The 22,365-nt window shown below is 46.1% G+C and overlaps 1 protein-coding gene across 1 annotated transcript in view; it reads right to left on the bottom strand.

Annotated features, from left to right (window-relative positions):
- Positions 1 to 3,752: 3,752 nt before the first annotated feature.
- Extl3 (exostosin like glycosyltransferase 3) overlaps positions 3,753 to 22,365 on the bottom strand; it is a 54,943-nt gene continuing 36,330 nt past the window's right edge. The window contains exons 4-7 of the mRNA XM_004630700.2: positions 14,356 to 14,483; positions 9,870 to 10,014; positions 5,376 to 5,504; positions 3,753 to 4,293 (exon numbers count right to left, since the gene is read on the bottom strand). Of these exons, the coding sequence (XP_004630757.1) occupies positions 4,084 to 4,293; positions 5,376 to 5,504; positions 9,870 to 10,014; positions 14,356 to 14,483 (612 nt within the window). The 3' untranslated portion in view covers positions 3,753 to 4,083. The remainder of the gene's footprint in view (positions 4,294 to 5,375; positions 5,505 to 9,869; positions 10,015 to 14,355; positions 14,484 to 22,365) is intronic.

The following is a 22,365-nucleotide window of genomic DNA, read 5'->3' as shown; positions in this document are numbered from 1 at the left end:
AAGAATGAAGGTAGGGGTTCAGGGAGATGGCTCAGTGGAATAAGTGCTTCTCTGGCAAGCGCAAGGGCCTGAGTTCAATCCCCGGTTCCACACACACACACACACACACACACACACACACACACACAAAGGTAAATGGATAAAGGTAAAAACAGTGCCTAAAACAGGTCAAAAAACAAAATGAAGTGGCAAGTGTAAACAGGCCCAGGCAGGCTTCCTTCCTACCCTTCCTTAGTGGTTGGTCTCCACACCCCGAATCTTCATCTGCACAGGCCAGGTGCACAGGTGGTCTCTACTGGCCCGGCCACACGAGTTAGTATCCCCCAGGCATCTCAGCCCTACCCAGCCTGCTGCCCCCTGGGAAGAACAGCCGCTCTCGTGTGCCAAAGCACCCGCTCACCAGACAACACCAGAGGTGCCCGAGCCCGAGGCCTCCCAGCCAAAGGCAACAGTAGTAAGACATCAGCAAGCTGGGGAAGCCAAGGGCACCAGAGAAAAGTGCAGGGACCACCACTTCTGAGGAAGGGTCTTTAAGGAGACTGCCATGGACACTGCCTCACAAACAAGTTCTGACTATTGAAATGGGGAGTGCAGTCCCCAAGAACAGAGTGGAGTTACACCCGGGGAGGGTTCATCAGCACGCTTAGCTGTGTGGCAGCCTCTCCATGACTCTCACGTGTCTGAGATGGGTAGAATTCTTGCCATTTCATAAATTCTGAAATAGGCTGGTGAGATGGCTCAGTGGTCTAAAGCACCTACTTAGAACAAGCTTAGCAACGCACAGGGACCCTGGTTCGATCCCCCAGCACCACATGCCAGCCAGCCCCGCCCCCTGGTGGACTGAGCCGGCCACCAAATAAATAAATAAATAAATAAATAAATAAATAAATAAATTCTGAAATAAATGGCTTGCTCTCCATGGCTTGTCATGGTGACACAGGACTTGAGCACACCTCAGCTCCTGAGCCAGACCCTCAGCTGCTGCAGTGACAGTGGCAGTCACAGCTGCAGCCAGCATTAACCACTGCTCACCTGGAGGAGCCTGAGCCAGTAAGAGCCAGAAATAGCCAAAGTGGCATGCACTCCATGTGTCCCGAGTGTGGCCTTGCAGGGGCAGCTGGCTTTCAGGTCCAGCTGTTAGGTTATCAGTGCACCCCGTCTCTCCCATCCCACTCCACAGCCATGACTGGGAGCCAGCTCCAGAGCCCAAGGCTGCCAAGAAGCTCTAGGGTGGGGGCTCTAAGTGCTTGCACTAATTCACAGAGGATGACAATGCCGCATTAACTATGCAGCAAGCCTTCTCCTGCTTGCTGCTGGGCACATGGTGCAAGCTCCTCCCAAGCACAGGCTCTAAAATCCCCACAGAAAGTGGCTCACCTGTGTGTCAAGTCCCATTGAAATGGATGACACGCAAAGGGCTCTCCACCTGTCCAGAATGACTCATCCCAGAAATGGCAAGGCTGTCTGGGCCCATGTATGCTCCACGTCCCCTCGGTGAGGCCCCAGGCTGCTCCAGCTCACTGTGCAGCGTGCTCTGGACTGCACAGGTGGCCACTTGGAACCTGGCAGCACCTTGTCTCAGGTCATGCCCCTGCCTCGCCAAGGAAAACAGACCGCCAAGCTGCTGAATTAAAATCTCCATTTATTATTTTTTTCTTTTCTTTTTTTTTTTTTTTACAAAAATCCGACATAGGACCATTGTGCTCGTGGTTGAGGGCGGGGCGATGGATGTGGCATGACAGCGCAGCACTTCCTCACAAGGAGTGCTTCAAGCTGGGCAGCTCCGGCCAGTGCTCCCCGCCTCTCAGACCAACGGGACCCCGTTCTCCCTCTCCCCAGTACAGGCTTGCGCAGAGGCCTAGCCCACATCAGACAGACAAGCTTGGTGCAAAAGCCCAGCACAGCCCAGAGAGCACCTGGGTGGCTGCTCTTGGGAAGCCAAGTCCAGGTGACAGCCAAGGGGCCAGGAGGGCTGCTCTCCTATGTCAGAATCCCTGCTGGGTCCCCTCCCACCTGGGAGAGTGGCAACTGTCATTTCCCAAAAGCACCTGTGAGGCCACACGTGGTGTCCTATTGTTCATCTTGTACTGCAGCGAGTCCTTAAGGACAAGCCAGTTTCCACTATGGCCTGCATCTGGTGTCCTCTAAGCTAGTGTCCAAACCCAGCCATCCATCTCTGTTGCTCTGATGTCACAGCCTCCCTGAAGCACACAGTAATGACATCCACTGAGTGACAGAGACACTCAGAACTCCTGGCCTGGCCCAACAGAATGGGCTCTGACCACACAGTCTGCTGCTCCCAACATGGGCCCACTGTGTCAGTGTCCAAGTTCTTCATGTTAAAAGAAACAAGATAAAATAGCAGCCACAGATACAGCTTAAAACACCACACTCTTTGGCTCTCCTGAGAGAAGGAGGCTACTACTAAAAAGAAGTCAGGAAAGGGCAGTAGCAGGGGGCAGGGAGCCTGGGCCCTCTGCTAGTCAGACGTGTAACTCAGGTTTCCCAGGGAGCAGTCCGATACTGCCTGCCAGTGAGCAGAGGTCCCTGGGCCCACCAGGCAGTGGGGGGCCACAGGAAAGAACCCATTCAGACAGACAGGAGTGAGTACCCCAGGAAAAGCAGCACAGGATGTCAAGGTCCAGGGAAGACAGGGCGGGCTTAAGGCATGTGCATGACCAGGACAGACCTGAGCTTTTGTTCTGTTTCTGGAAAACTACTCAACTCTACTTCAAGAAAGTGGAGCTCGGAAAAACAGAAGTCAGGGGCCAAATCTCTGATGAATGAGAACCCTCCATTTCCCTGTGCCACCATAACCAAAATGAGCTTATTTCACTTGGAGCTCAGGGAGCAGAAATTTAAACCAACAAAAGAAAATGGCCAAGTGGGTGCAAATTCCTGGCCAGTGTGGGCCTCCCACCATCCTGGCACACCCAGAACCTCAGAGGTCCTGCAGCCAGCCCATCCTTTGGGATCTAAAGCCACAGGGAACAGTGGAGGCCCAGATAGGTGTGTTTCCCAAGATGGCTCCCCAAAGCTAGAGCCCTGCCATATGCTTTCCCATCCAGAAGGCAAGACCCTCAAAGGACGTACTCCCCGACTGCAGAGCCCCAGGCCAACCTGGCAACACAGCATGCAGCTTCCGCGCTCCCATCTAAGGGCCAAAAATTGCCATACCCCAACCCCAAAGCTAGTTTCTTACGAGGTGGGCAAGCCCATCCTTGCACCATTCTCTGCTTCCTTACTGTCTCCCAAAACAGGGTGAGAATGAGAATGGGGCAAAGTCCTGGGGAGTGTGGCCTAGACAGTTCTTCAAAGCCACCAGGTCCAGTGGAAGCCACTCAGAGCTCACAGAGGTGCAGGTCCTCCCAGAGCCACCCATGGGAAGAACCATGTCACAGATGAACAAGGACAGGCACAAACACACACGGCTTGTCTTGTCCTCAGAACCCCAAGAGGCCAAGCCCATCCCTCTCCTGCTTCTGGGCTCAGATGCCCCTTAAGCAAGGAGATGAGAGGCATACGCCAGCGCACAGTGGCCAGGTTCCACCTCCACTGAAACACGGAACACAGGGCTGGTGGGTACCCGCCTTAGGGAGAGGGGCAATGACTTCCACCAACTCCCCCCACCACATGTATACGTATGTATATGTATGTGACTGTGTGCATATATATGTATATACACCCATATATGTATATATGCACACTTGTATAAATAAACCTTGAACGGCGGATCTGGAACTTTCTTTTTAAATAATAATAGCTGTTACTGAATTTAAAAACCTCAAACCACCTGTCCTGGGCTTATGAACTCACGAGTGACTCTCTGAGTCCCCGTGGTCCTCAGTGTACGCTATCATCAGTGCCCTGTGTGGAAGCCCCGATCTGCTGACCCGGGTTCCAGGCCCAGTGTGGCCGACTTCATGATAAAGGCAGCCCTTTGCCCTCCACTCTTCCTGCTGCCTCTCCTTAGCAGAGGTGTGGGCCACCCACCCAGCAGATGTCTCCAAGGTCCTTCAGTGCCTGGGACCTTGGAAGCCACCTCCCTTGCTCTGCCTGCCCTTTCCCCAGCTCGCGGTGCCCCTAGATGAACTTGAAGCACTTGGTCTTGTCATGCGGCAGGCGCGTCTTGAACAGCACAGAGTCCACCCTGAACTGCGTGTACAGCAGAGGCATGTAGCCGTACACCCTGACAAAGAAGTTGATACACTTGTGCCGCTCATGGAAGTGGGAATCATCATGTGACAGGGCCTGAGGGCACCCTGGGCATCGAAAAGTCCAGCGGGAGGTCACCTGGGAAAACAGAAAAGAACACAGTGACAATCACAGCGCTGACACTGACAGGGACTTGACGGTTCTGTTGACTCAGTGACCTGGTAAACCAGGCCTGCAGACTCATGAGTCACCACCGGGTCCCGTACGGACCTGAAACCTTTAGGACTATGAAGGCATCTTTTCCCAATGGGCTCCACTTAGCAAACAACTAAAGCCTCTCAACACTAAGTTTAATTTGGCTCAGTAATTCTATTCCCAGTATTTATCTTGGTTGTACAGCAAGACACTGGTACAAAGTGCATTCAGTAGTAAAATACTGGAAAACAATCCAACACAGGAACTTAACCACGGCCAGTATATAAGAGTACTGAACTGGGCTTTCTGGTGCTGACTGTGAGCTGGCTTACTATAGCCCAAACCTACTTAGTAATTTTAAAAACCTCAAGTTTCTAGAACTTCCGAGGGTAATTGCACTTTTGAGTAAACACCTTATATAAGTACCTTCCTACACACCAGGCACTGTTCTTAGAGCTTTCTGTGCATAAGCTCAGGACTTCTTACTTTGTAAGAATGATGGACACACGCACCCGCCCATCTGCCAATCTGGTGAAGCCTGGACTCCTCCTAATGTCTTTAAATAAAACACATGGGATTATAAAAGAAACTATGCTGAAAAATACTAACATACATGCTGTCTTATTAATGTAACAAGATGTAGGGAAAGGCTAACAACTGCCTTAATGCCAAACAATGAAGAACAGAAATATCACTTGAGATATTGCAACAAATGTGATACATAATTCTCTGTGATTTCTTCTATCTAATAACTTAAGGTCACAGTGAATAAAAATAAAGATACCTGAGTTTATGGAGGTTCCAACCCCTCTGAGTCCCAGCCATCCACCCATTCACCTATCAATCACCCTTAGAATTAAAGGTCTGGGAGTATCCACTCAATTAATCCCATGACAATCCTGAGGGGCAGTGGTGTCCTCACCCACTTCAGAGAGGCGCCCTCAGGTCAGGACATCAGGAACTGCCACAGCCCGACAAGGGAATGCTGTCTGCACACACCCAGGCCCCACGTCTCGGGTCCTCACCTTGATGGGGGGTTTCCGAGTGATATGGGAGACAAGGAAGTTCATGGCAATGTCCTCACAATTGATGTATTCGTCCACCATGTCTCGGATGGCCTGGGGCATCACATACGAATACAGGTAGGCGTAATACTGCCAGGGGAAGAACGGCAATCGCACATCATTAAAGGACAGTTTTTAGCTTTCAGCAAAAACCTACACGGGTCTAAGGGCTGGGGTTCAGACGAGGCAGTAAATGAAAAGCAGCCCGCGTGAAGCTGGGGCTGGGGCTGCAAGCACCTTGCAGTGAACAGTTACCCTGCTGAATGCCAGTGTTGCCCCCTCTCTGAGAAGCAGAACTGCACCAAGTCTTGCTGGTGTCTCAGAAAGTGAAAATCAGTGTCAAAACTTGTCAGACCAAGGCAGACACTGTTCAGGTGGACAATCTTCAGCCTCTGAGAGGTGAACACCTGGTTACAGTCTCAGACTTCAGTCACAGAGCCACGAGGCATCTGATCCATTACAGCCTCACTAATGGATTCTTGCATCGGGGAAGCGGTTTGTTTCTGGATGTCCACCCAAAGTCTCATGCACTCACGGGGGGAGGTGGTCAGAGCACAGGGCATGATACCCATCAAGGATTGATCAGTCCCCTGATGAGGGCATAGCCAAATGTGACACTGTGAGGAGGTGGGTTACTATGGCATGGCCCAAAACGGTCCATCTCCCTCCCCACTCCACAGCCCACTCTGCTTCCAGCCACCACGCAGCTTCAGCTGTGTGTCTTCACTCTGCCACGCTGCCTGCTTTGGAGCCAGCCAACTACAGACTGGGCCTCTCCCAACTGTGAGCCAAAAGCAACTTTCCTCCTTTGAGGAGGTACCTTTCTCCACCCGCAGTGAGAAAGTAAGGAGGCGACTTCCTGCCATTGCCACACACTACTCCCTGCCCAGATGACTCAGTCTTCCCCAGTTTCCCTGCTACCTGTCCTCCTTCCAGGACTATATTCTCAGCACAGCAGAGACCATGTCAGAGCAGGAAGCCAAGTGAACGTGCCACACCCTTCTCCTACCCTCACAAGACTTCCTGTCTCTCTCGGAGGAACAGCCACTAAGCCAGGCACAACAGCGGCCCAGTTGTACAGCTGCAATCCCAGCCACTGGAGAGACTGAGGCAGGCAGGAGGAGAGCGCACCCAAAGCCAGCATAAGCAACATAGCAAAACCCTGTCTCAAAAAAGCCCCATGAAGTGGTGGTACACTGAAACAGACACCTGCTGACAAGTTCTAACCACTGACTCCTAGAAAGTAATTATGTGAGCTAAAAATTAATGTAATAAATGTCCAAAACTTATTACTCCTTAATGTCTACTGAGCTGGCAGACACTGTGTATGGGGGCACAGCACACACTCCTTTTCCCTCCCTCATCAGTGACTCACGCTGATAACCTAAAAGCAGCCGAAGCCCAAGACTGACACCACAGGAATCGGAAAACACAAGAAATGTCAACTTCAAGAAACTGCAAGAGCCTGGTGATGGGCCAGGGAGCTAGCTCAGCAGCACAGTACCTGACTGGCAAGCACAATGTCCTGAGTTTGATTCCTGGTACCCCACCCCCAAAAAGAGCCTGGTGACTAGCAAATTAATAGGGTGGAGCCAATTAAACTGACTTGCATATTGTATCACCTCAGTATAAATCTATATGAATAATAACGATAAAACATTTTTCAGCATAGTAGTGTGCTGGTTAATGTGCAGAACATACTTCAATGATTTTAAGAATGAGTTATACTTTTTAAGTAAAAAGATTTAAAATAATTCTAACTTATTAACCCCTTAAATAGCCCACTGTCATGATTAGTATCTAATGAAAACACTACCTTTCCTTCAAGGAAAAAGTGACATTTTAACAACAAGCAACAGCAATTTTAAAAAAATAATGAAGTCTGCTTAGGCAGAGCGCAGTGACCGGGGTTCAATCCCCAGAGTGCTGTGCTGGTCCTGCCCCCAAGGCGTGCTAAGACAGCGACTGAGACTGGGCATGATGGCACAAGCCTGTAATCCCAGCACTTGGGAGGCTAAAAACAGGAGAATCACTGAGTCCAATCTACGTAGTAAGACCCTAGTGAAGAGAACCTACATACCTTGTACTAAAATACAGAAAAATTTAAAAAAATTAAAAAATAAACCATTATGAAAATAAACATTTGGAAATACCTGCAATGATTTTTGTTGCCAAAATGTTTTATATTAATCTATTAAAATGTGTATCTTGGCCAGATAGCTCAGCAGATTAAAGCGCCTGCTTAGACAGATGCAGGGACCAGGGTTTTGAAAACAGGAGAATCATTACGAGTTCAATCTGTGTAGTGAGACCCTGTAGACTCTGTACTACACATTAATAATAATAAAAATAAACCTAACCTCTTTTTAAAAAAAAGTTTTGGGAGGTGGAACCTGAACTCCAATCCAAGGCCTAATGTATACCCCAAATATGCTCTACCACTGAGCTACAGTCCCAAAAAAGCTCTTTAAATGAAGTTTTGTAGATTTAGAATCTAGTCCAAAATACAAAAATGCAACACCTATCAGTCTGCCAAAGAAAGTTTGCCACAGAAGATAGAAGTCACAGTCTCTATAAAAATATTCTCAAGCTGGTAGATAATACTGGAATACATGAGTGTCATGATTTAAGCACAGCCATTAGGTACTTTTTCCAGGGACAGTAATTAAAAGTATAAAAACATTGAGTAGGGCAAGACAGTGCACACCTGTAGTCACAGAATTCAGAAAGCTGAGGCAGAAAAACTGCTTGAACCTAGGGTTAGCAATCACTCAGGGCAAAAAAGCAAGATACATTCATTAAAAAAAAAAAAAAAATTCTATAACTTGACATAACACAGGATGCCTTCAGGGCATTTTAGTGTGGCTTGAGGATCTGGGGATCAAACCACAGCAACCTGAGCCTGACTGCTCTGTTTAAGCAGTCACTTAAAGAACTGTGCTAATGGACAGGCCCCCCAAAATCAATATTTTCAAATTAATAAACATAGTCAATTACATTGCTTTCACTAAAACTGAAGAATTCAGGGAAAACATGTTGAAACTTCTAAGTATCTTAACCTTCAAAAGATTTCTGTAACTATAGCACACATGTAATTTATTATACATAAATACAGTATACATACATATGGTACATGTCCAAAAAGTTTTACTAATAATAGGCACTTATGAGGAAGATCAATGTAATTACCACTAGGGGCAAGTAAGCAAGGCAAGTGACATGTCAGACAACGTGAATATGCAAGCTAGAAGTGCGGGGCCGACAAGTGCGAACAACCCTCTCCAGGGAGTTCCATGGCTCCAGCCAGCTGCAGCTGAACCCCACAAGGGCTTCATCTTCATTTTCATTGCAGTCCAGACTTTTTGGAAAATCCTGTAATTTTAAAAGTTGGCAGTGTCTAAGGCAACACTGGGGATCCAAAACAGTTCTGTGAGCCAAGTGTGGCTCAAGGGCTTAAATTTGTAACCTCTGTTCCAGACGTTCAAATGGAAAAAATATGAAGCTTCGTTAAGTAAATTATTTCTCTAAAACTAAAGGGATCTGACCATTAACTTTCAAAGAGCAATCAGTGTTTGAACAGGCAGACCCCTCTGCAGACAAGTCAACTGTCAAGGTAGGAGCAAGCACTGAGAGAAGCCCTGGCTCCTGAAGGGAGCAACTGTGGAAATAAATGACTTCTCAAGAGGCCTGGTTTCCCAGGCAACCATCATCCGACTCCCTGGCCTTCTCCCCAGCCCTGCCACGGTCCGCCAAGTTGGGAAAAGAAATGAGATGTGTACAGCAACCTCACACATTGTTTTAAAAAGAAAAAGCTGAAAGTTTCACGACTTCTTAGTCTAGTTCAAAATGTCCCTAAATATGGCTTTAAGGTTTACTCCATGGTGGGCCCATGGTGAGGCAGAACACAGCAGCAGGAGCAGTGGCAGAGGAGGCTGCTCACCTGACGGTAGCAGGAGGAAACAGAGGAGAAGGCCAGGTCCTTAAAACCCTTCAAGGCCACACCCCCAGTGACCAACTTCCTCCAACTAGGCTCACCTCCTAACACTCTCACCACCCCCTAATGTGCTATCATCTGGGGGAGCTTTGGGGACCTTTAAGATCCAAGCTACAATGCCAGCTTCAGCCTTCTGAGGCTGGCTCAAACTGGAATGGCAGTGCTGAAACAGAAGCTGTCTGACAGGTCTCTTGGCCCCGTACCCCAGGTTCACTGAAGTAGAACTCCAGGAAAGAGAAGCCAGAACCTCCCTCTGGGCTGTGTAGCTCTACAGACACCCTGCAGCCTTTTTATTGCAGAGTTGTTCTAAGCATCTTGATTAGTGCCTTCAAAAACAGAAATGACCTCTCACATATAAGTGTCATGCAGAAAGCAGGAGGGAAACGACGGCTTAGAGCAGCAGTTCAGTACTACACAAAAGCTCACTCCCAGGCAGGTAACACTGCAACCAGCTCTCTCACCTTATGAAAGAAGGCAGCACCCGTCAGCACCATGGACAGCTCACAGGAGTAGTTGGAGTTGTAGAGCCAGGACTGGTGAGGGATGTCCCATGCATGGTACCGGCCAGGGAAGCCAACAATGCGGTCCCGCGCTTCTCTCCACACCCTCAAAAACAGAAGTGGGAAGAGCTTTGCTGAGTACGCAGCTCTCAGGTATCAGAACTGTGAAAAGAGCTTCAGGCTCTTGGCCTGTGGGTTTCTTTTCTTTATATAAAATCAATCACAACCCCAATAGAATAAAAACCAATTATCCAATAGGATAAATAGTACTGTAGAAAGCTTCTTTATGAAGTATCTGTTTAGTACCTACCCCCTCATTTTTGTCAGCTATCATCTCTCCTGCCTGTTGGAAAGAACAGAGATAATACAGGAAGAAATTTCCAGAATACGGTAGGTATAACAATTTGCCAAGAAGCAGGAAGAAGGTATTAATTTCTATTTGTATGTATGTATGTATGTATGTATGTATGTATGTATTTGTTTTGTGGAACTAGGGATTGAACTCAGGCCCCTGCACTTGCCAAACAAGCACTTATTCCACTGAGCCATCTCCCCAGCCCCTATTGGTATTTATTTTAATCTTTTGTATTTTTTTTTAACATTTATTTATTTTGTGTGTGTGTGTGTGTGTGTGTGTGTGTGTGTGTGTGTGGCCAGCTCAGCCCACCAGGGGGCGGGGCTGGCTGGCATGTGGTGCTGGGGGATTGAACCGCGGTCCCTGTGCTTTGCTAAGCTTGTTCTAAGTAGGTGCTTTAGACCACTGAGCCATCTCACCAGCCCAATCTTTTGTATTCTTGAGACAGGTTCTCACTACGTAATTCAGGCTGGCCTTAAACTCATGACAATCCTCCTGCCTCAGCTTCCTAAGTGCTGGGGTTACAGTCATGCACCATCAAACCTGGCTCTAATTTAATTTCTGAAAGATTTATTTTAATGAGAAAGATTCATTAGTTCAATTGGACATGTACGCACATAATAACAGCCACACAGTGCATGCTTAACTTTATTTTCTCTAGGAGGGTGCACAGTGAGAAAAGTTTATAAAGACCCCTGCTCTGTTCTCTGCAGAGGGTTCCTTCAGGAAAAGCACTGGCCCTAAACTGTGCAGGGCTGATGAAGAAACTGCCTCTTAAGGTGAGAGCAATCTAAGGAAACATACAAATGGCATATCTCTTTAAATGCAAGAAACAAACTGAGAACTCATTATGTTTCAGCAGAAACCCAACACTTCCAAATTTATAGGTAAGGTAGAACAAACAGAATCAGTCCCCAGTTCCTCCTGGAAGCAGAAGCTGAAACTCCACAGAACCCAGCCTGCCCTGAATGGGCTACGAGCCAGAAGCTACTGAGGACCCCTTGCCACTGGCAGGCAGCTCCAATCTCTAAAGCATGGAGGTCTTCATTTCAAAGCAGCACCTCTCTTAGTAGTTTGAAAGGAACAATTCGAGTTTAAAATGACAAATCCAAACTGGCACAGTGTAACAGCCTTCTGGGGGCTTCCTTTTAGACAGCTGACTTTTTATTGCACCAAATATGCACATAGCAAGTACCATTTTAACCTTTGGTAAGGACGCATAGCTCAGAGACATTAAAGATAGCTATACTGCTGCGCCACCAGCAGCACTATCCATCTCTAGAACTCTCCCATCTTCCCAGGCTGAATCTGTGTCCTTCTAGCAAGACCTTCTCATCCCACCCCAGCCCTTGCCCTGCCCACTTTCCTTCCTGTCTCTCTAGAGTAGATTCTCTAGGGGCCTCATGTAAGTGGAATCATTCAAGATTTAGCCTTCCGGGTTTTCTCTGACAGATGCTACTGCTACAAATGATCATATCCGCCTTGTGGGTGGACATGTGTTTCCATTCTCTTGCATGTCTGCCTTTTGCTTGACAATTTGGGTTGAAGTTAGTCAAGGTCTACATTTTGCCAGAGAGAAGAATTCTTATACTCAAATTTTTTTTCCTGTAAAACCTAGGTCTATTTCACTCTCATTCAAGGGAAATAAACAAATTGGGGAATAGAAATAAAGTTCTTAGAACAAAGGATGCTCAAACTGGTACCAGTGGGGAAAGGGTAGGCTATACAGCCAGACACAATTCACCAGTTCTACTACCCACGGCTAACTCCATATCTGAATGATTAATAGGCGCATTAAAAGGCATCCCAGCCAGACATGGTGATGCATGCCTGTAAATCCCAACACCAGAGAGGCTAAGGCAGGAGGATCATTGCAAGTCTGATGCTAGCCTGGGCTACACAGTGAGTTCAAGGCCAGCCTGAACTACATAGTGATACCCTATCTCAAAATAAAAAAAAAAAAAAAACCCTACAGAAGCATCCCATTATTTTCTTACCACCTGAAAATCTGTAGAAACATGGCAGCGCAAAGGTCAAAAAGCTTCTAAATCAGGAGCCCCAGGAAGATAGGATATGCCAGTATACTGATGAAATTCAAACTCATCAAAGCGGAACTCCTCTGAATCATCCTTGGGATCCAAAGGAGATGGCAACTCTCCTGTTGACACCACAGCTCCACTCACAGCACCAGAGTCTCCACAGACACTGTGTCAGGCCACCAAAACCCCCATTCCTCACTACCAGTGACCACCTCTGCAGCAGCAAAGAGCATTTCGGAGCTGTTTCATCACTTGCTTCCCTTCATAAAAACAGCTATTTATTATCAGGTACAAAGGAATACACCCCAATTTAGGTAGATTTCTTTTTAATCACAGCTAGCAACAGAAACTGTGCTTAAAAATATACTAGAAGGCCAAAGGAAATGTGGGAGGAGAAAAAGAGAAGATGTTGTAATCTGTCAGAAATGTGTCAAATTATTCTTTACAGATGGATTTAAGGTAGATCCAGCAGAGAAGTCGTTGATCCTCTCATCTCTTTTTATCTGTGCATCTCTGTGTACAAACTCAAGCCAAAAAAAGGAGCTGAGAGTTGGAGAGGTCAGGTTAGGTATTCAGAATGGAATGGAGACATACAGAAAAGAGCTTGCTCTCTCCTGAATCAACCTTAATTTGAACAAAACCTCCAATAACTCTCAAACTCTTTGTGGTCAACACGAAATTCACTATAGACTAGGGTTTTCTTGGGAAAAACAGTATCAAAATGAAATGCAGATTCTTTCTGGACTGGAGGGGCAAGGTCTCACTGTGTAGTCTGGGCTGGCCTTGAACTCATTGTATAACCCAGGCAAGCCTCTTAACTCACAACAATCCTCCCACCTCAGCCTCTCCAGAGATGGGATTATAGACATGTGTGCCACCACATGCAGTTTGTGTGGATTCCTAAATATGATAGCTACCACACAAAGACAGCATAAATCGATTGAACTTCATCAAAATTTAAAACTTTGTACTTCAAAAGATCCCACAAGAAAAGTGAAAAGGTAGCCCACCAAATGGGGAGAAATTATTTGCAGCTCATGTCCCTGATAAAGGTACTGCATTGAGAATACTTTTATAAAGAACTTTCACAACTCAGTAATAAAAAGGCAAATCATCCAAACAAAACAGGGGCAGGGAAGCCGAGACCGGATGATCTTTGTAAATTCAAGGGCAGTCTGGGCTACACAGTGAGTTTAAGCCAGCCTGACCTACACAGCGAGACCCTGTCTGAAGTAAACAAACAAAAAACTGCTATACAAGTTTTGAAATGCTTGCCCTCCCTTTTGTTACTCGCCTCACTGTGTATACAGAACAAGCTGACCCAGGTGCCACGCAGCATTCCTGTCCTGCGCCCTCACCCACTGTGCCCTCACTGAGCCCAAACAGCAGCCAAGTCCCCAGAGGAAGGGGCAGCAGGGTGCAGTGGCTGAGGACAGCCCGGCCTGGCCACCGCTCACCATCTAGTTCCATGGCATCACTGCAATCCCAGGGTCTACTCCGGGTATGACCCCCAGCCCCCAACCTCCGAGTTCTTCAAGGACCTGTGAGAAAACCAAAGTGCTGAGACAGGCGCTGCCACACGGCCCAGGCTCACTCAAGCTGAGCAGCAACAGCAGCAGAAGCAGCAGCACCTTGTTCCCCTCCCCTTTTCCCACTGGAGCTGTTTTCAAGCCCCCTTCCCCACATCTCTGTGGGCTCTGGATTCCTGCCCTGTTCCACTGCCTACAGAGAGCAATGAGTTCCTTCCCCCTGCCAGGAAGTCAGTTCCCACTGCTCTGGTCACAGGTTCCTCCAACTTCCTCTTACTCAGCCCACAGGGTATGCATCTGAGGGCCATGATCCTGCAGCTCCAGCCAACCGAAGCCGCCTGCCTCCTGGTGCAGGGGAAGAGCCCGAGTGTGCAGAGCAGAGCAGGTCAGCCAGTTCTACATCAGCCCTTTAGGCCGCCCAGCCCTCTGTCCACCCGTGACCCAACACATCCCTCTGCTGCCTCATCCAGGCTGGAGTTCTGTCTCTCAAAACAAAGTGTCCCTGGACACAGAATCACCCTCACCTAAAGCCAAACATGATCTCATCATGGCGGAGGTGGGCGTCATCGTCGATGGACAAGATGGCCTCCGTCTCAATCTCATTCCAAGGCAGGAAGCGATTGTTCAGACTGTTCTTCTCAGTCCGGACCACCTGCAGCAAGGGGGCAGAGACACAACGTCAGTGCTTGGGGGAGCGAAGGCCATCGGGACGTCCCCGCAGTCAGGGAAAACTGCACCATACAAGCTTAGGATTGCACCTCATTACTACTGCCCATCGGGTCTCGCACACACGTTTCAAGATGGCTACTACTCCCTGAGAATTCAAGAAATACACGATGAAGATTGCACATTTTAAGCTGTATTCATGGACTGATTTTCTCGTGGAAAAACTAAGGTGAGTGTTATTTTACAAAATCAATACCATCAGAGATTAAAAATAACTCTCAAGAGAACACAAGGTGGCAGAGCAGAACTGAGATTTCAGGCCTTACGTCCAGAACTACCCTGCCGGCCTATTCGTTTTAAAAACAATCTCAGATGGCCTTTTTTGGGCAGTTAAACTGAGTGGGGGTGGGGAACAGAGACTTGTGTTGACATAACTACCTCACCTTTGTAATGCCCATCCACTGTGCTGACTACACATACAAAAGCTCCTTTCTTTTTCAGTTTGTGAGACAGTTTTGCTTTATAGTTCAGGTTGGCCTTGAAGTTGTGGCGATCCTTCTGCCTCAGCCTTCCAAGAGCTGGATTACAGATATGAACCACCATGCATGGCTTGTCTTTTTAATTTTGAGACAGGGCCTTCCTATGTTGCCAAGGCTGGGCTCAAACTTAGGATCTTCCTCCTTCAGCTTACGACAAAGGTAGGGTTACAAGTGTGTGCCACCATTCCCCAAACACTTTTTATTCTCTTAGCTAAATTAGTCCCACTAATGAGCCATCTTTTATTTCTCAAAAGCAAAGAGAATCTTATGGGAACCCACCTTTTTACAAAGCTCATAGTGTCATTTTGCCTTCAACAGGTGGCTTTAACTTGTACAAATGACTAGCTCTACCTGGCTGGATGCACTCCTGGGCCCTCACCAGCCTCTTCAGCTCCCAACACCTTTCCTTCCATTCTTGTCTCAAAATCACTCTCCCTTTGAACACCCAGCTAAAAGCCACTTGTCATCCACACCCCACACCTGCCACTTACCAGACTGAATCACTTTTTCTGTGTTCTTGATGCAGAGAACTTCTACTTCAGCGAGTTTGTTCTAACATTCTTACAGTAAAATTCATTCAGATAGCAGGGCCTTGGAGATTATGTGGTCCAAGTGCGGCCTTGTAATGGACAAGCTAAGGCTAAGGTGACTCTATCATGAACGTGTCAAGCTGTAAGAGCCTGAACTCTCAGTGGTACCAATCACTCCAAATCCAGTCTTTTTACTGCTATACCAATATTAACTTTATTCATTTCATACTAAAGCCACCATTTAAAAAAAAGCCCTCTTTTTTTTTTTTTTTTGGCGGAACCAGGGATTGAACTCAGGCCCTGGCAAGCACTTATTCTACTGAGGTATCTCCCTGGCCCCTCCTCTCCTCTTCTGATCTTGTACTAGGGACTAAATCCAAGACCTCAGACATACCAGACAAGTGCTCTGCCTCAGAACTACACCCCTCAGTCATTCACTTTGAGACAGAGTCTAAATTGCTGGCCTCAAACTCACGATCTTCCTACCTCAGTCCCCCACATGGCTGGAATTACAGGCATGCCCTACCATCATACCTCTAAAATGCATTATTAATCTATGCATCATCAAGGATTCAAGTCAGTGGGCCAGTGTTCACATAAAACCAGATAAATCCTCCTGAACCTCCTGTGACCTTTCTGGTCTCAAATTCTATAACAAAGCTACTTTTAAGAGTTCAGAAAAGTTCTTGAACTGCAGGGATTTTGCTGCCCTTCCTCCTGGAAAGGGGAGGGGCTTCTGGCAATGTCTGAGGACATATTTGATTGTCACCACTAAGAAAAAATAAGGTGAGCTACTTAGACCTAGTAAGTACAGGTCAGGGATCCTGCCCATCTAAACACAGAAGACAGCCTCCCCCTGGCAAAGAATGATATAGCCATGATCTAGAAATGCTGTGGGTGCCACTGCTAAGACATGCTGACTGAGTCAATGCCAGGAGACAGCAGAACTACAGTACCACAAGAATAACTTACAGTTCCTCATCTCAAGGTAATCATCTCTTCCCTGTAACACTACTTTTACTCTTACAGACTTTGCAGATACAAACTAAAATTCAAGCTGGAAGTGGGAGGCAGATAGCATCCACAAGGGACAGAGAAAGGGAAGCAGGAAGCTTTCTTCCAACAGTTTGGCTTCAAAGCTATAGTGCTTAATGGCTAGACAAAAGCACAGCAAACTATTATTAGTCTTGGCATTCAAATCAAACAATCAAAAGATTCAAACATTTCTAAACAAAGACACACAGATCAGCACAAGCCTCCAGAAGTGTGAGAACAGCAGATCTAATAATGCAAAAGAAGTCAACCATAGGCAGTGTGCGACATTATAATTTTCAGTTTTGTTTTCAATTAAAACAGCCCCAACACTATTTCTTCATGCTTCTACAGTACAGTGTGCTATTAGAGACCTTATGATTCCACTTTAGTTAACTGGTAGACATGACAACTGATTTTCCAAATTATTGTTTCAATTACTAGTAGGACATCAACCAGAATGAACAGAGCATTGTGCCTGTTACTTTATGAATAAATGAACAAACAAATGAGACACAGGATAGAATTTAGCCCTGCCACTCTTTTTTCAAAATACAGAATAAAGACCTGAGAAGTTAATAGATCAAAACTCCCAACAAATTTTCAATGTAATTGTTAAAGTTAAGGAAAAACAGCTAGAGAATAATTAGGGAATGTCTTACCGCTTAACCCACTTCCTAAAGCAAAACAATCCATCAAGCTCCACAGTCAAGCGGGAGTCATGCTCACCACCATTCACTCTCACCTTGCTTGCCCCGTGCCCTGATAGCTCACTGGTTCTTCTCTCTTGCCACCATTCTTCTCACCACAAGGGAACACAAGAGCAGTCATGGACTAGACCACTGCAGCTACTACATTCAACATTTTTAGTACACATACTTTAAATGTGATGCCTTTTAAATAATACTTGGCTCAGCTAGGCCCAACAGCTCCACCCTCCAATAATATATTTCTGTTCTGAGTCCACCAAGCATGAACCTTATTTCAGGGCACTACACAGACAAGAAAGGGTATCAGCAGCCAATGTTAGTCCTTCACCATCTTCTCCTTTAACTTAAAAAAAGCCCATTTGAGAGCTGCACAATCAAGAAAATGAGAGCCAAGAAAGGGGTTACAGTTCACTCCTGCAGTCTCTGCTCTTGGGTAGCAGAGGTACTAGGCTGAGCCCTAGAGTCAGAGGCCAGCCTAGGCAACAAAGCAAGACCCCATCTCAAAACATGCATGCCCCAAGCCCTTCTGGAAACCCTGGGGCTGCATACTTCCTGTACTTGCCACTGTAGTACTCTAGGTTCACATAGCTCACTCCACTCAAGATTCCCACAGATGTCACTGTCACCTCTTCCAAAAAAAAAAAAAAACCCTTACTGGACATGCGGTATAAATGAGCTATGGATGCCCTTTTTTTAAAAAAAAATTTATTTATTTGTTTATTACATTTATTTATTGTGTGTGTGTAGCCAGCTCAGCCCACCATTGAGCGGGGCTGGCTGGCATGTGGTGCTGGGGGATCGAACTGCAGTTGCTGTGTTTTGCCAAGCTTGTTCCAAGTAGGTGCTTTAGACCACTGAGCCATCTCTCCAGCCCCTGGATGCCCTTTATGGAGAAAAGAATGACAAACATCCAATTCCAGCACTGGTTGTCAAAACACTTACAGAAATGACTAAAATTGCAGTGCAGAGAAAATCAATGTTTTGAGTGAGCTTCAGTATGCTGTGAATAACTGAAGGATGTCACTGTCATTAACAGACCAAGTGTTTCTGTGTGTGGCAGGCTAAGCCCATCCTGGGGGCATGGCTGGCATGGCATGTGGTGCAAGGGATTGAACCATGGTCCCTGTAAGCTTGCCTAAGCAGGTGCTTCAGACTGCTGAGCTATCTCGCCAGCCCAACAGGCCAAGTTTTACACAAAAAGACAGCTCTTGAGATTTTCACTGCCACAAAATACTCTATAAAGATCTACCCTAGTTACTACTAGTTCCAGAATCTAAAGGAGTAACTCAAACTAAAAACTTTGGCTTCTAGGAAGGCTGGGTACATTCCAAAAGACTCAATCCTCCTATGAATGACAACTATAACACTGGACAAAGCACAGCTTCCTGGAGAACAGAAAGCACACTACTGCCCCAGGGAGTTACTGTCGCTCTGACCCTGACAGCAGGCTGGAGTCAGCATCCCATCCTGAAGGACAGCTGGGACTCTTAGACAAAGCCCACAGCTGTCTAGCCTGCAAGTCTCAGGCAAACACTGCCCACAGAAACAGGAGGACACTCCACACAGGACAGCAGCAGGAACGGAAGCGCTGGCACATCTGCAGCCCTCCTCCTATAGCATGCATACTTGACACAGGCTGTAGGCTGACCAGCTAAATATAAAAGAAGTAAGCAGCACCAAATTAACTACCAGCTGAAACATTTTTCAGAATAAAAACCAAGGCAAATTATGCCAAGGCACATCCTAATCACACTGCTGATACCCAAACAAAGAAAAAAATGTTGAGAGCAGCCAGAGAAAAACCCTATATTACAAATAGGGAAACAAAAATCTGAAAAGCTTGACCTAACACCAAAAACGGTGAAATGGCTTCAAGGTGCCAGGAAAGTGGTTGTCCCTAACCTAGTGAGGAACTATTCCAAAGATAGGATGGCAAAGCCCTTAGCACAGTAATATCTGACTTTCATTATATATCTTTGCAGCTATGTGGTTATACTTCAGGAGCTAAGGTGCCTGACTCAACAGCTCACAGGATATGCAGGGGACAGGGAGGGGGCAGCCAGCCACCATTCAGATGAGCTACACTCCTCTCCTCTCAGCAGGTCTGCCTTGCTGCCCAGCCACTATTTCATCTCAGCTGAAAAGTGTTTTACTCAGCGCATGTAACCAGCATATCCAAGGGCGGTGGCAAAAAGATCATCTTTGTTCAAAGCCAGACCTTTCTGTTATGTAAATAATTATTAGAAAAGAATGAAGAACTTTAATACCTAGGTCCTATCAGGTACCCCTAAGGAAATTCTTTTCCACTTAAATAGCTAGGGCTCAGCAGATGTCACAGCCCACAGACACCTAGCATTTATGCCTATGACTTAGTCTGGAAACAGAGGATAAGAGAGGAACAAACTGTCCCGGATTTTCTGAAATGACGTAAGAGGCTCCCAGGTTGGCTCAATTAGCCAGTATGCTGACTTCAAATCATTTTCCCTAAAGGACTGTAATCAGCCAGATTGAGAATCAAAATGCTGCTAATCCTCTGCATACTTTCCATTTGCTCCATACTTATCACCACTACTTTTCTTATAAAGACCTGCTAGCCATAATGTAATGAGAAGGACATGTCCACATGTAGATGCAAGAACTACCTTGAGAAGCATCACAATGCCATTTCTGTACGGGCAAGACAACTACGAGTCTCACTATCCCAGGTACCTGGCTACACCCAAAAGGTCAGCAATTTCAAGTGCTGCCCAAAACACTTGCCTCTCAAGTCAAAAGCACAGTAAAAATAGTTACGGAATACAGTGTGCTTCTTCAGCTTGAAACTGTACCCCGAGGGGAGAGAGAAGAGGAAAGGGAAGAGGGGGACAGATGTATTCCTAATACGAAAGTTTTAGAATAAGCACATTTGGAAAGTTTCTGGTATTTCTGACTAGGTACTGCACTGCTGCAACAGGCCGCCATGTACTCAGAGGACTGCCTACTTACTTCCCACCAGAGTTAAGCAAAGGATTTGTTCTAGCAAGTCCTCTAATGGGTTTCAGTCACTGTTTACTGGGTGGTGCCAGCTTCCTCATATTCCTACTGATTTCAAAACTCAAGAAAAAAACAGAAACCAAAGACTGCTCCACTAGTCCACTCTGCCAGCAGCATCAGCCTTCACAGAATCAGTGCTTGTATTCAATGGCATTTATGAAGCTGTAAGAAAGGAAATAAATGAAATTTTGGGGAAAACACAATTAATACACAAGATAAACTCAAGGATCAAAAAAAATTTTTAAGGGGCCGGGGAGATGGCTCAGTGGAATAAGTACTTCCCTGGCAAGCGCAAAGGACTGAGTTCAATCCCCAGTTCCACCAAAAAAAAAAAAAAAAAGTTTTTAGAATAGTCTTTAAACTGTCTCAGATTATTAATTCAATTAAACAATAAAAAAGTAGTTAGAAAATAATGTTTGAAGAAGACTTCTACAATGAGAAAGTCTAGTCATATTCTTAAATCAAATTATGTAAGACTTTTATTTTGGTCATATTAGATTTATAGGCAACTTAACATGTGTTGGGCTGGGGAAATAGCTCAGCACAATAAGCGCTTACCTGGCAAACGCAAGGTCCTCAGTTCAATCCCCAGTGCCGCAAAAAAATGTGTTTTTGTCAGTAGGCTTGATATATATGTAGTGTTTATTTTTAGTTTTACTAATGGAAGAGTGATAGGCCAATAAAAATATAAATTTATTAATTTCAAAAAAAAAAAAAAAAAGACTTCTACATACTTTGCACAGGAGGAAAGTAGTGGTGTCAAGTATGCAGAAAATGGAAATTATGCAAAGGATTAGCAAGGCAGTTAAAGCTGCCCATAACATAACAATGTATACAAGGTTTTTTTCTTTTCTGTACCAGGAATTGAACTCAGGACCTTGTGTCTACCCAGTAGGCACTGTGCCACTAATCTATATCCCAGCCCCTTCTTGATTTTAAGGGGTAAGAAGAGCAGCCTTATGTATTACTAGAATTCCCTGACGTCAAAGAAGCTAATCAAGGGCCAGTGAGATAGCTCAGCAGATCCGACCAACCCCAGGCCCTGCGAGTGTGGGGGTGAGCTTCTGCTCTGTCCTGCACCTGCCCACCACTCCAAGCCCAGGCCCACCGTGTAAGAGGTCTTTGGCCGCGTTCTCTGGACCTCCCCCACCTGGCCAGACCCATCAAAGCCCGCCATCTGAGTAAGAACTTCTATCGCGCTCTTGGGAGTCCTGCAGACCCACCAAAACACCACCAAAACACAACACTGGTGTGTGTGTGTAGGAGAGCTTCTGCGCTCTCTCACCCCCGCTCCTCATACCCCTCCAGACCCAGGTCAGACCTAGCATACAGGCTAGAGGTAAAACCCTGAAGCTAAAGTCCCTGCAGTGAGACTAGGGTCAAAACCACACAGCTAATCCAGGAACAGATCATCTTACCAGAGGTGTACAGCAGGCCCACCTCCAAGGGCAACAACAGTAAGGAGCTGAGCACAGTAGCCAAACTCAAGCCAGGCACAACTGCATGAACTAGAACTTGGTATATCAGTACCCGAATTTCATTAAGTGATAAGGACGTAATTGCACCAAAGCTCTACACCAAAGGCCAGAGGTCAGTGTTAAACGAAATGATAAAGACAAGGAGCAAAATATAATATCAGGCCTCAAGCCCACCCATAACAAGTGCAGAGGACAATAGCTCAGCTGAAATAAATGAATCAATAGCGTTGGAAGTAAATAAACAACAGCAGAAAGATATAGAGGAACTCAGAGCAGAATTAATTTCTGGAATAAAAAAAAAAAGAAAACTAAATTTATAGCAGCTGAACTTAAGAATCAAATGCAGAAACATATGGATGAAACACAACGCCCAACCAGAACATGCAGTAGACATTAGCTTAGCTGAAATACATGAATTAATAGCATCAGAAGTAAATACGCAACTGCAGAAAGGTTTAAAGGAACTCAAAGCAGAATTAGTGTCTGAAGTGAAAAAAGAAATCTCTAAATTCATAGCACCAGAACTAAAGAATCAAATACAAAAAA

The sequence above is a fragment of the Octodon degus genome, unplaced genomic scaffold (genome assembly GCF_000260255.1).
Source record: "Octodon degus isolate 3935 unplaced genomic scaffold, OctDeg1.0 scaffold00036, whole genome shotgun sequence".
NCBI lineage: Eukaryota > Metazoa > Chordata > Mammalia > Rodentia > Octodontidae > Octodon > Octodon degus.
Note: the sequence above shows the minus strand (reverse complement) of the source record. Positions and strands in the feature narration are given on the sequence as shown.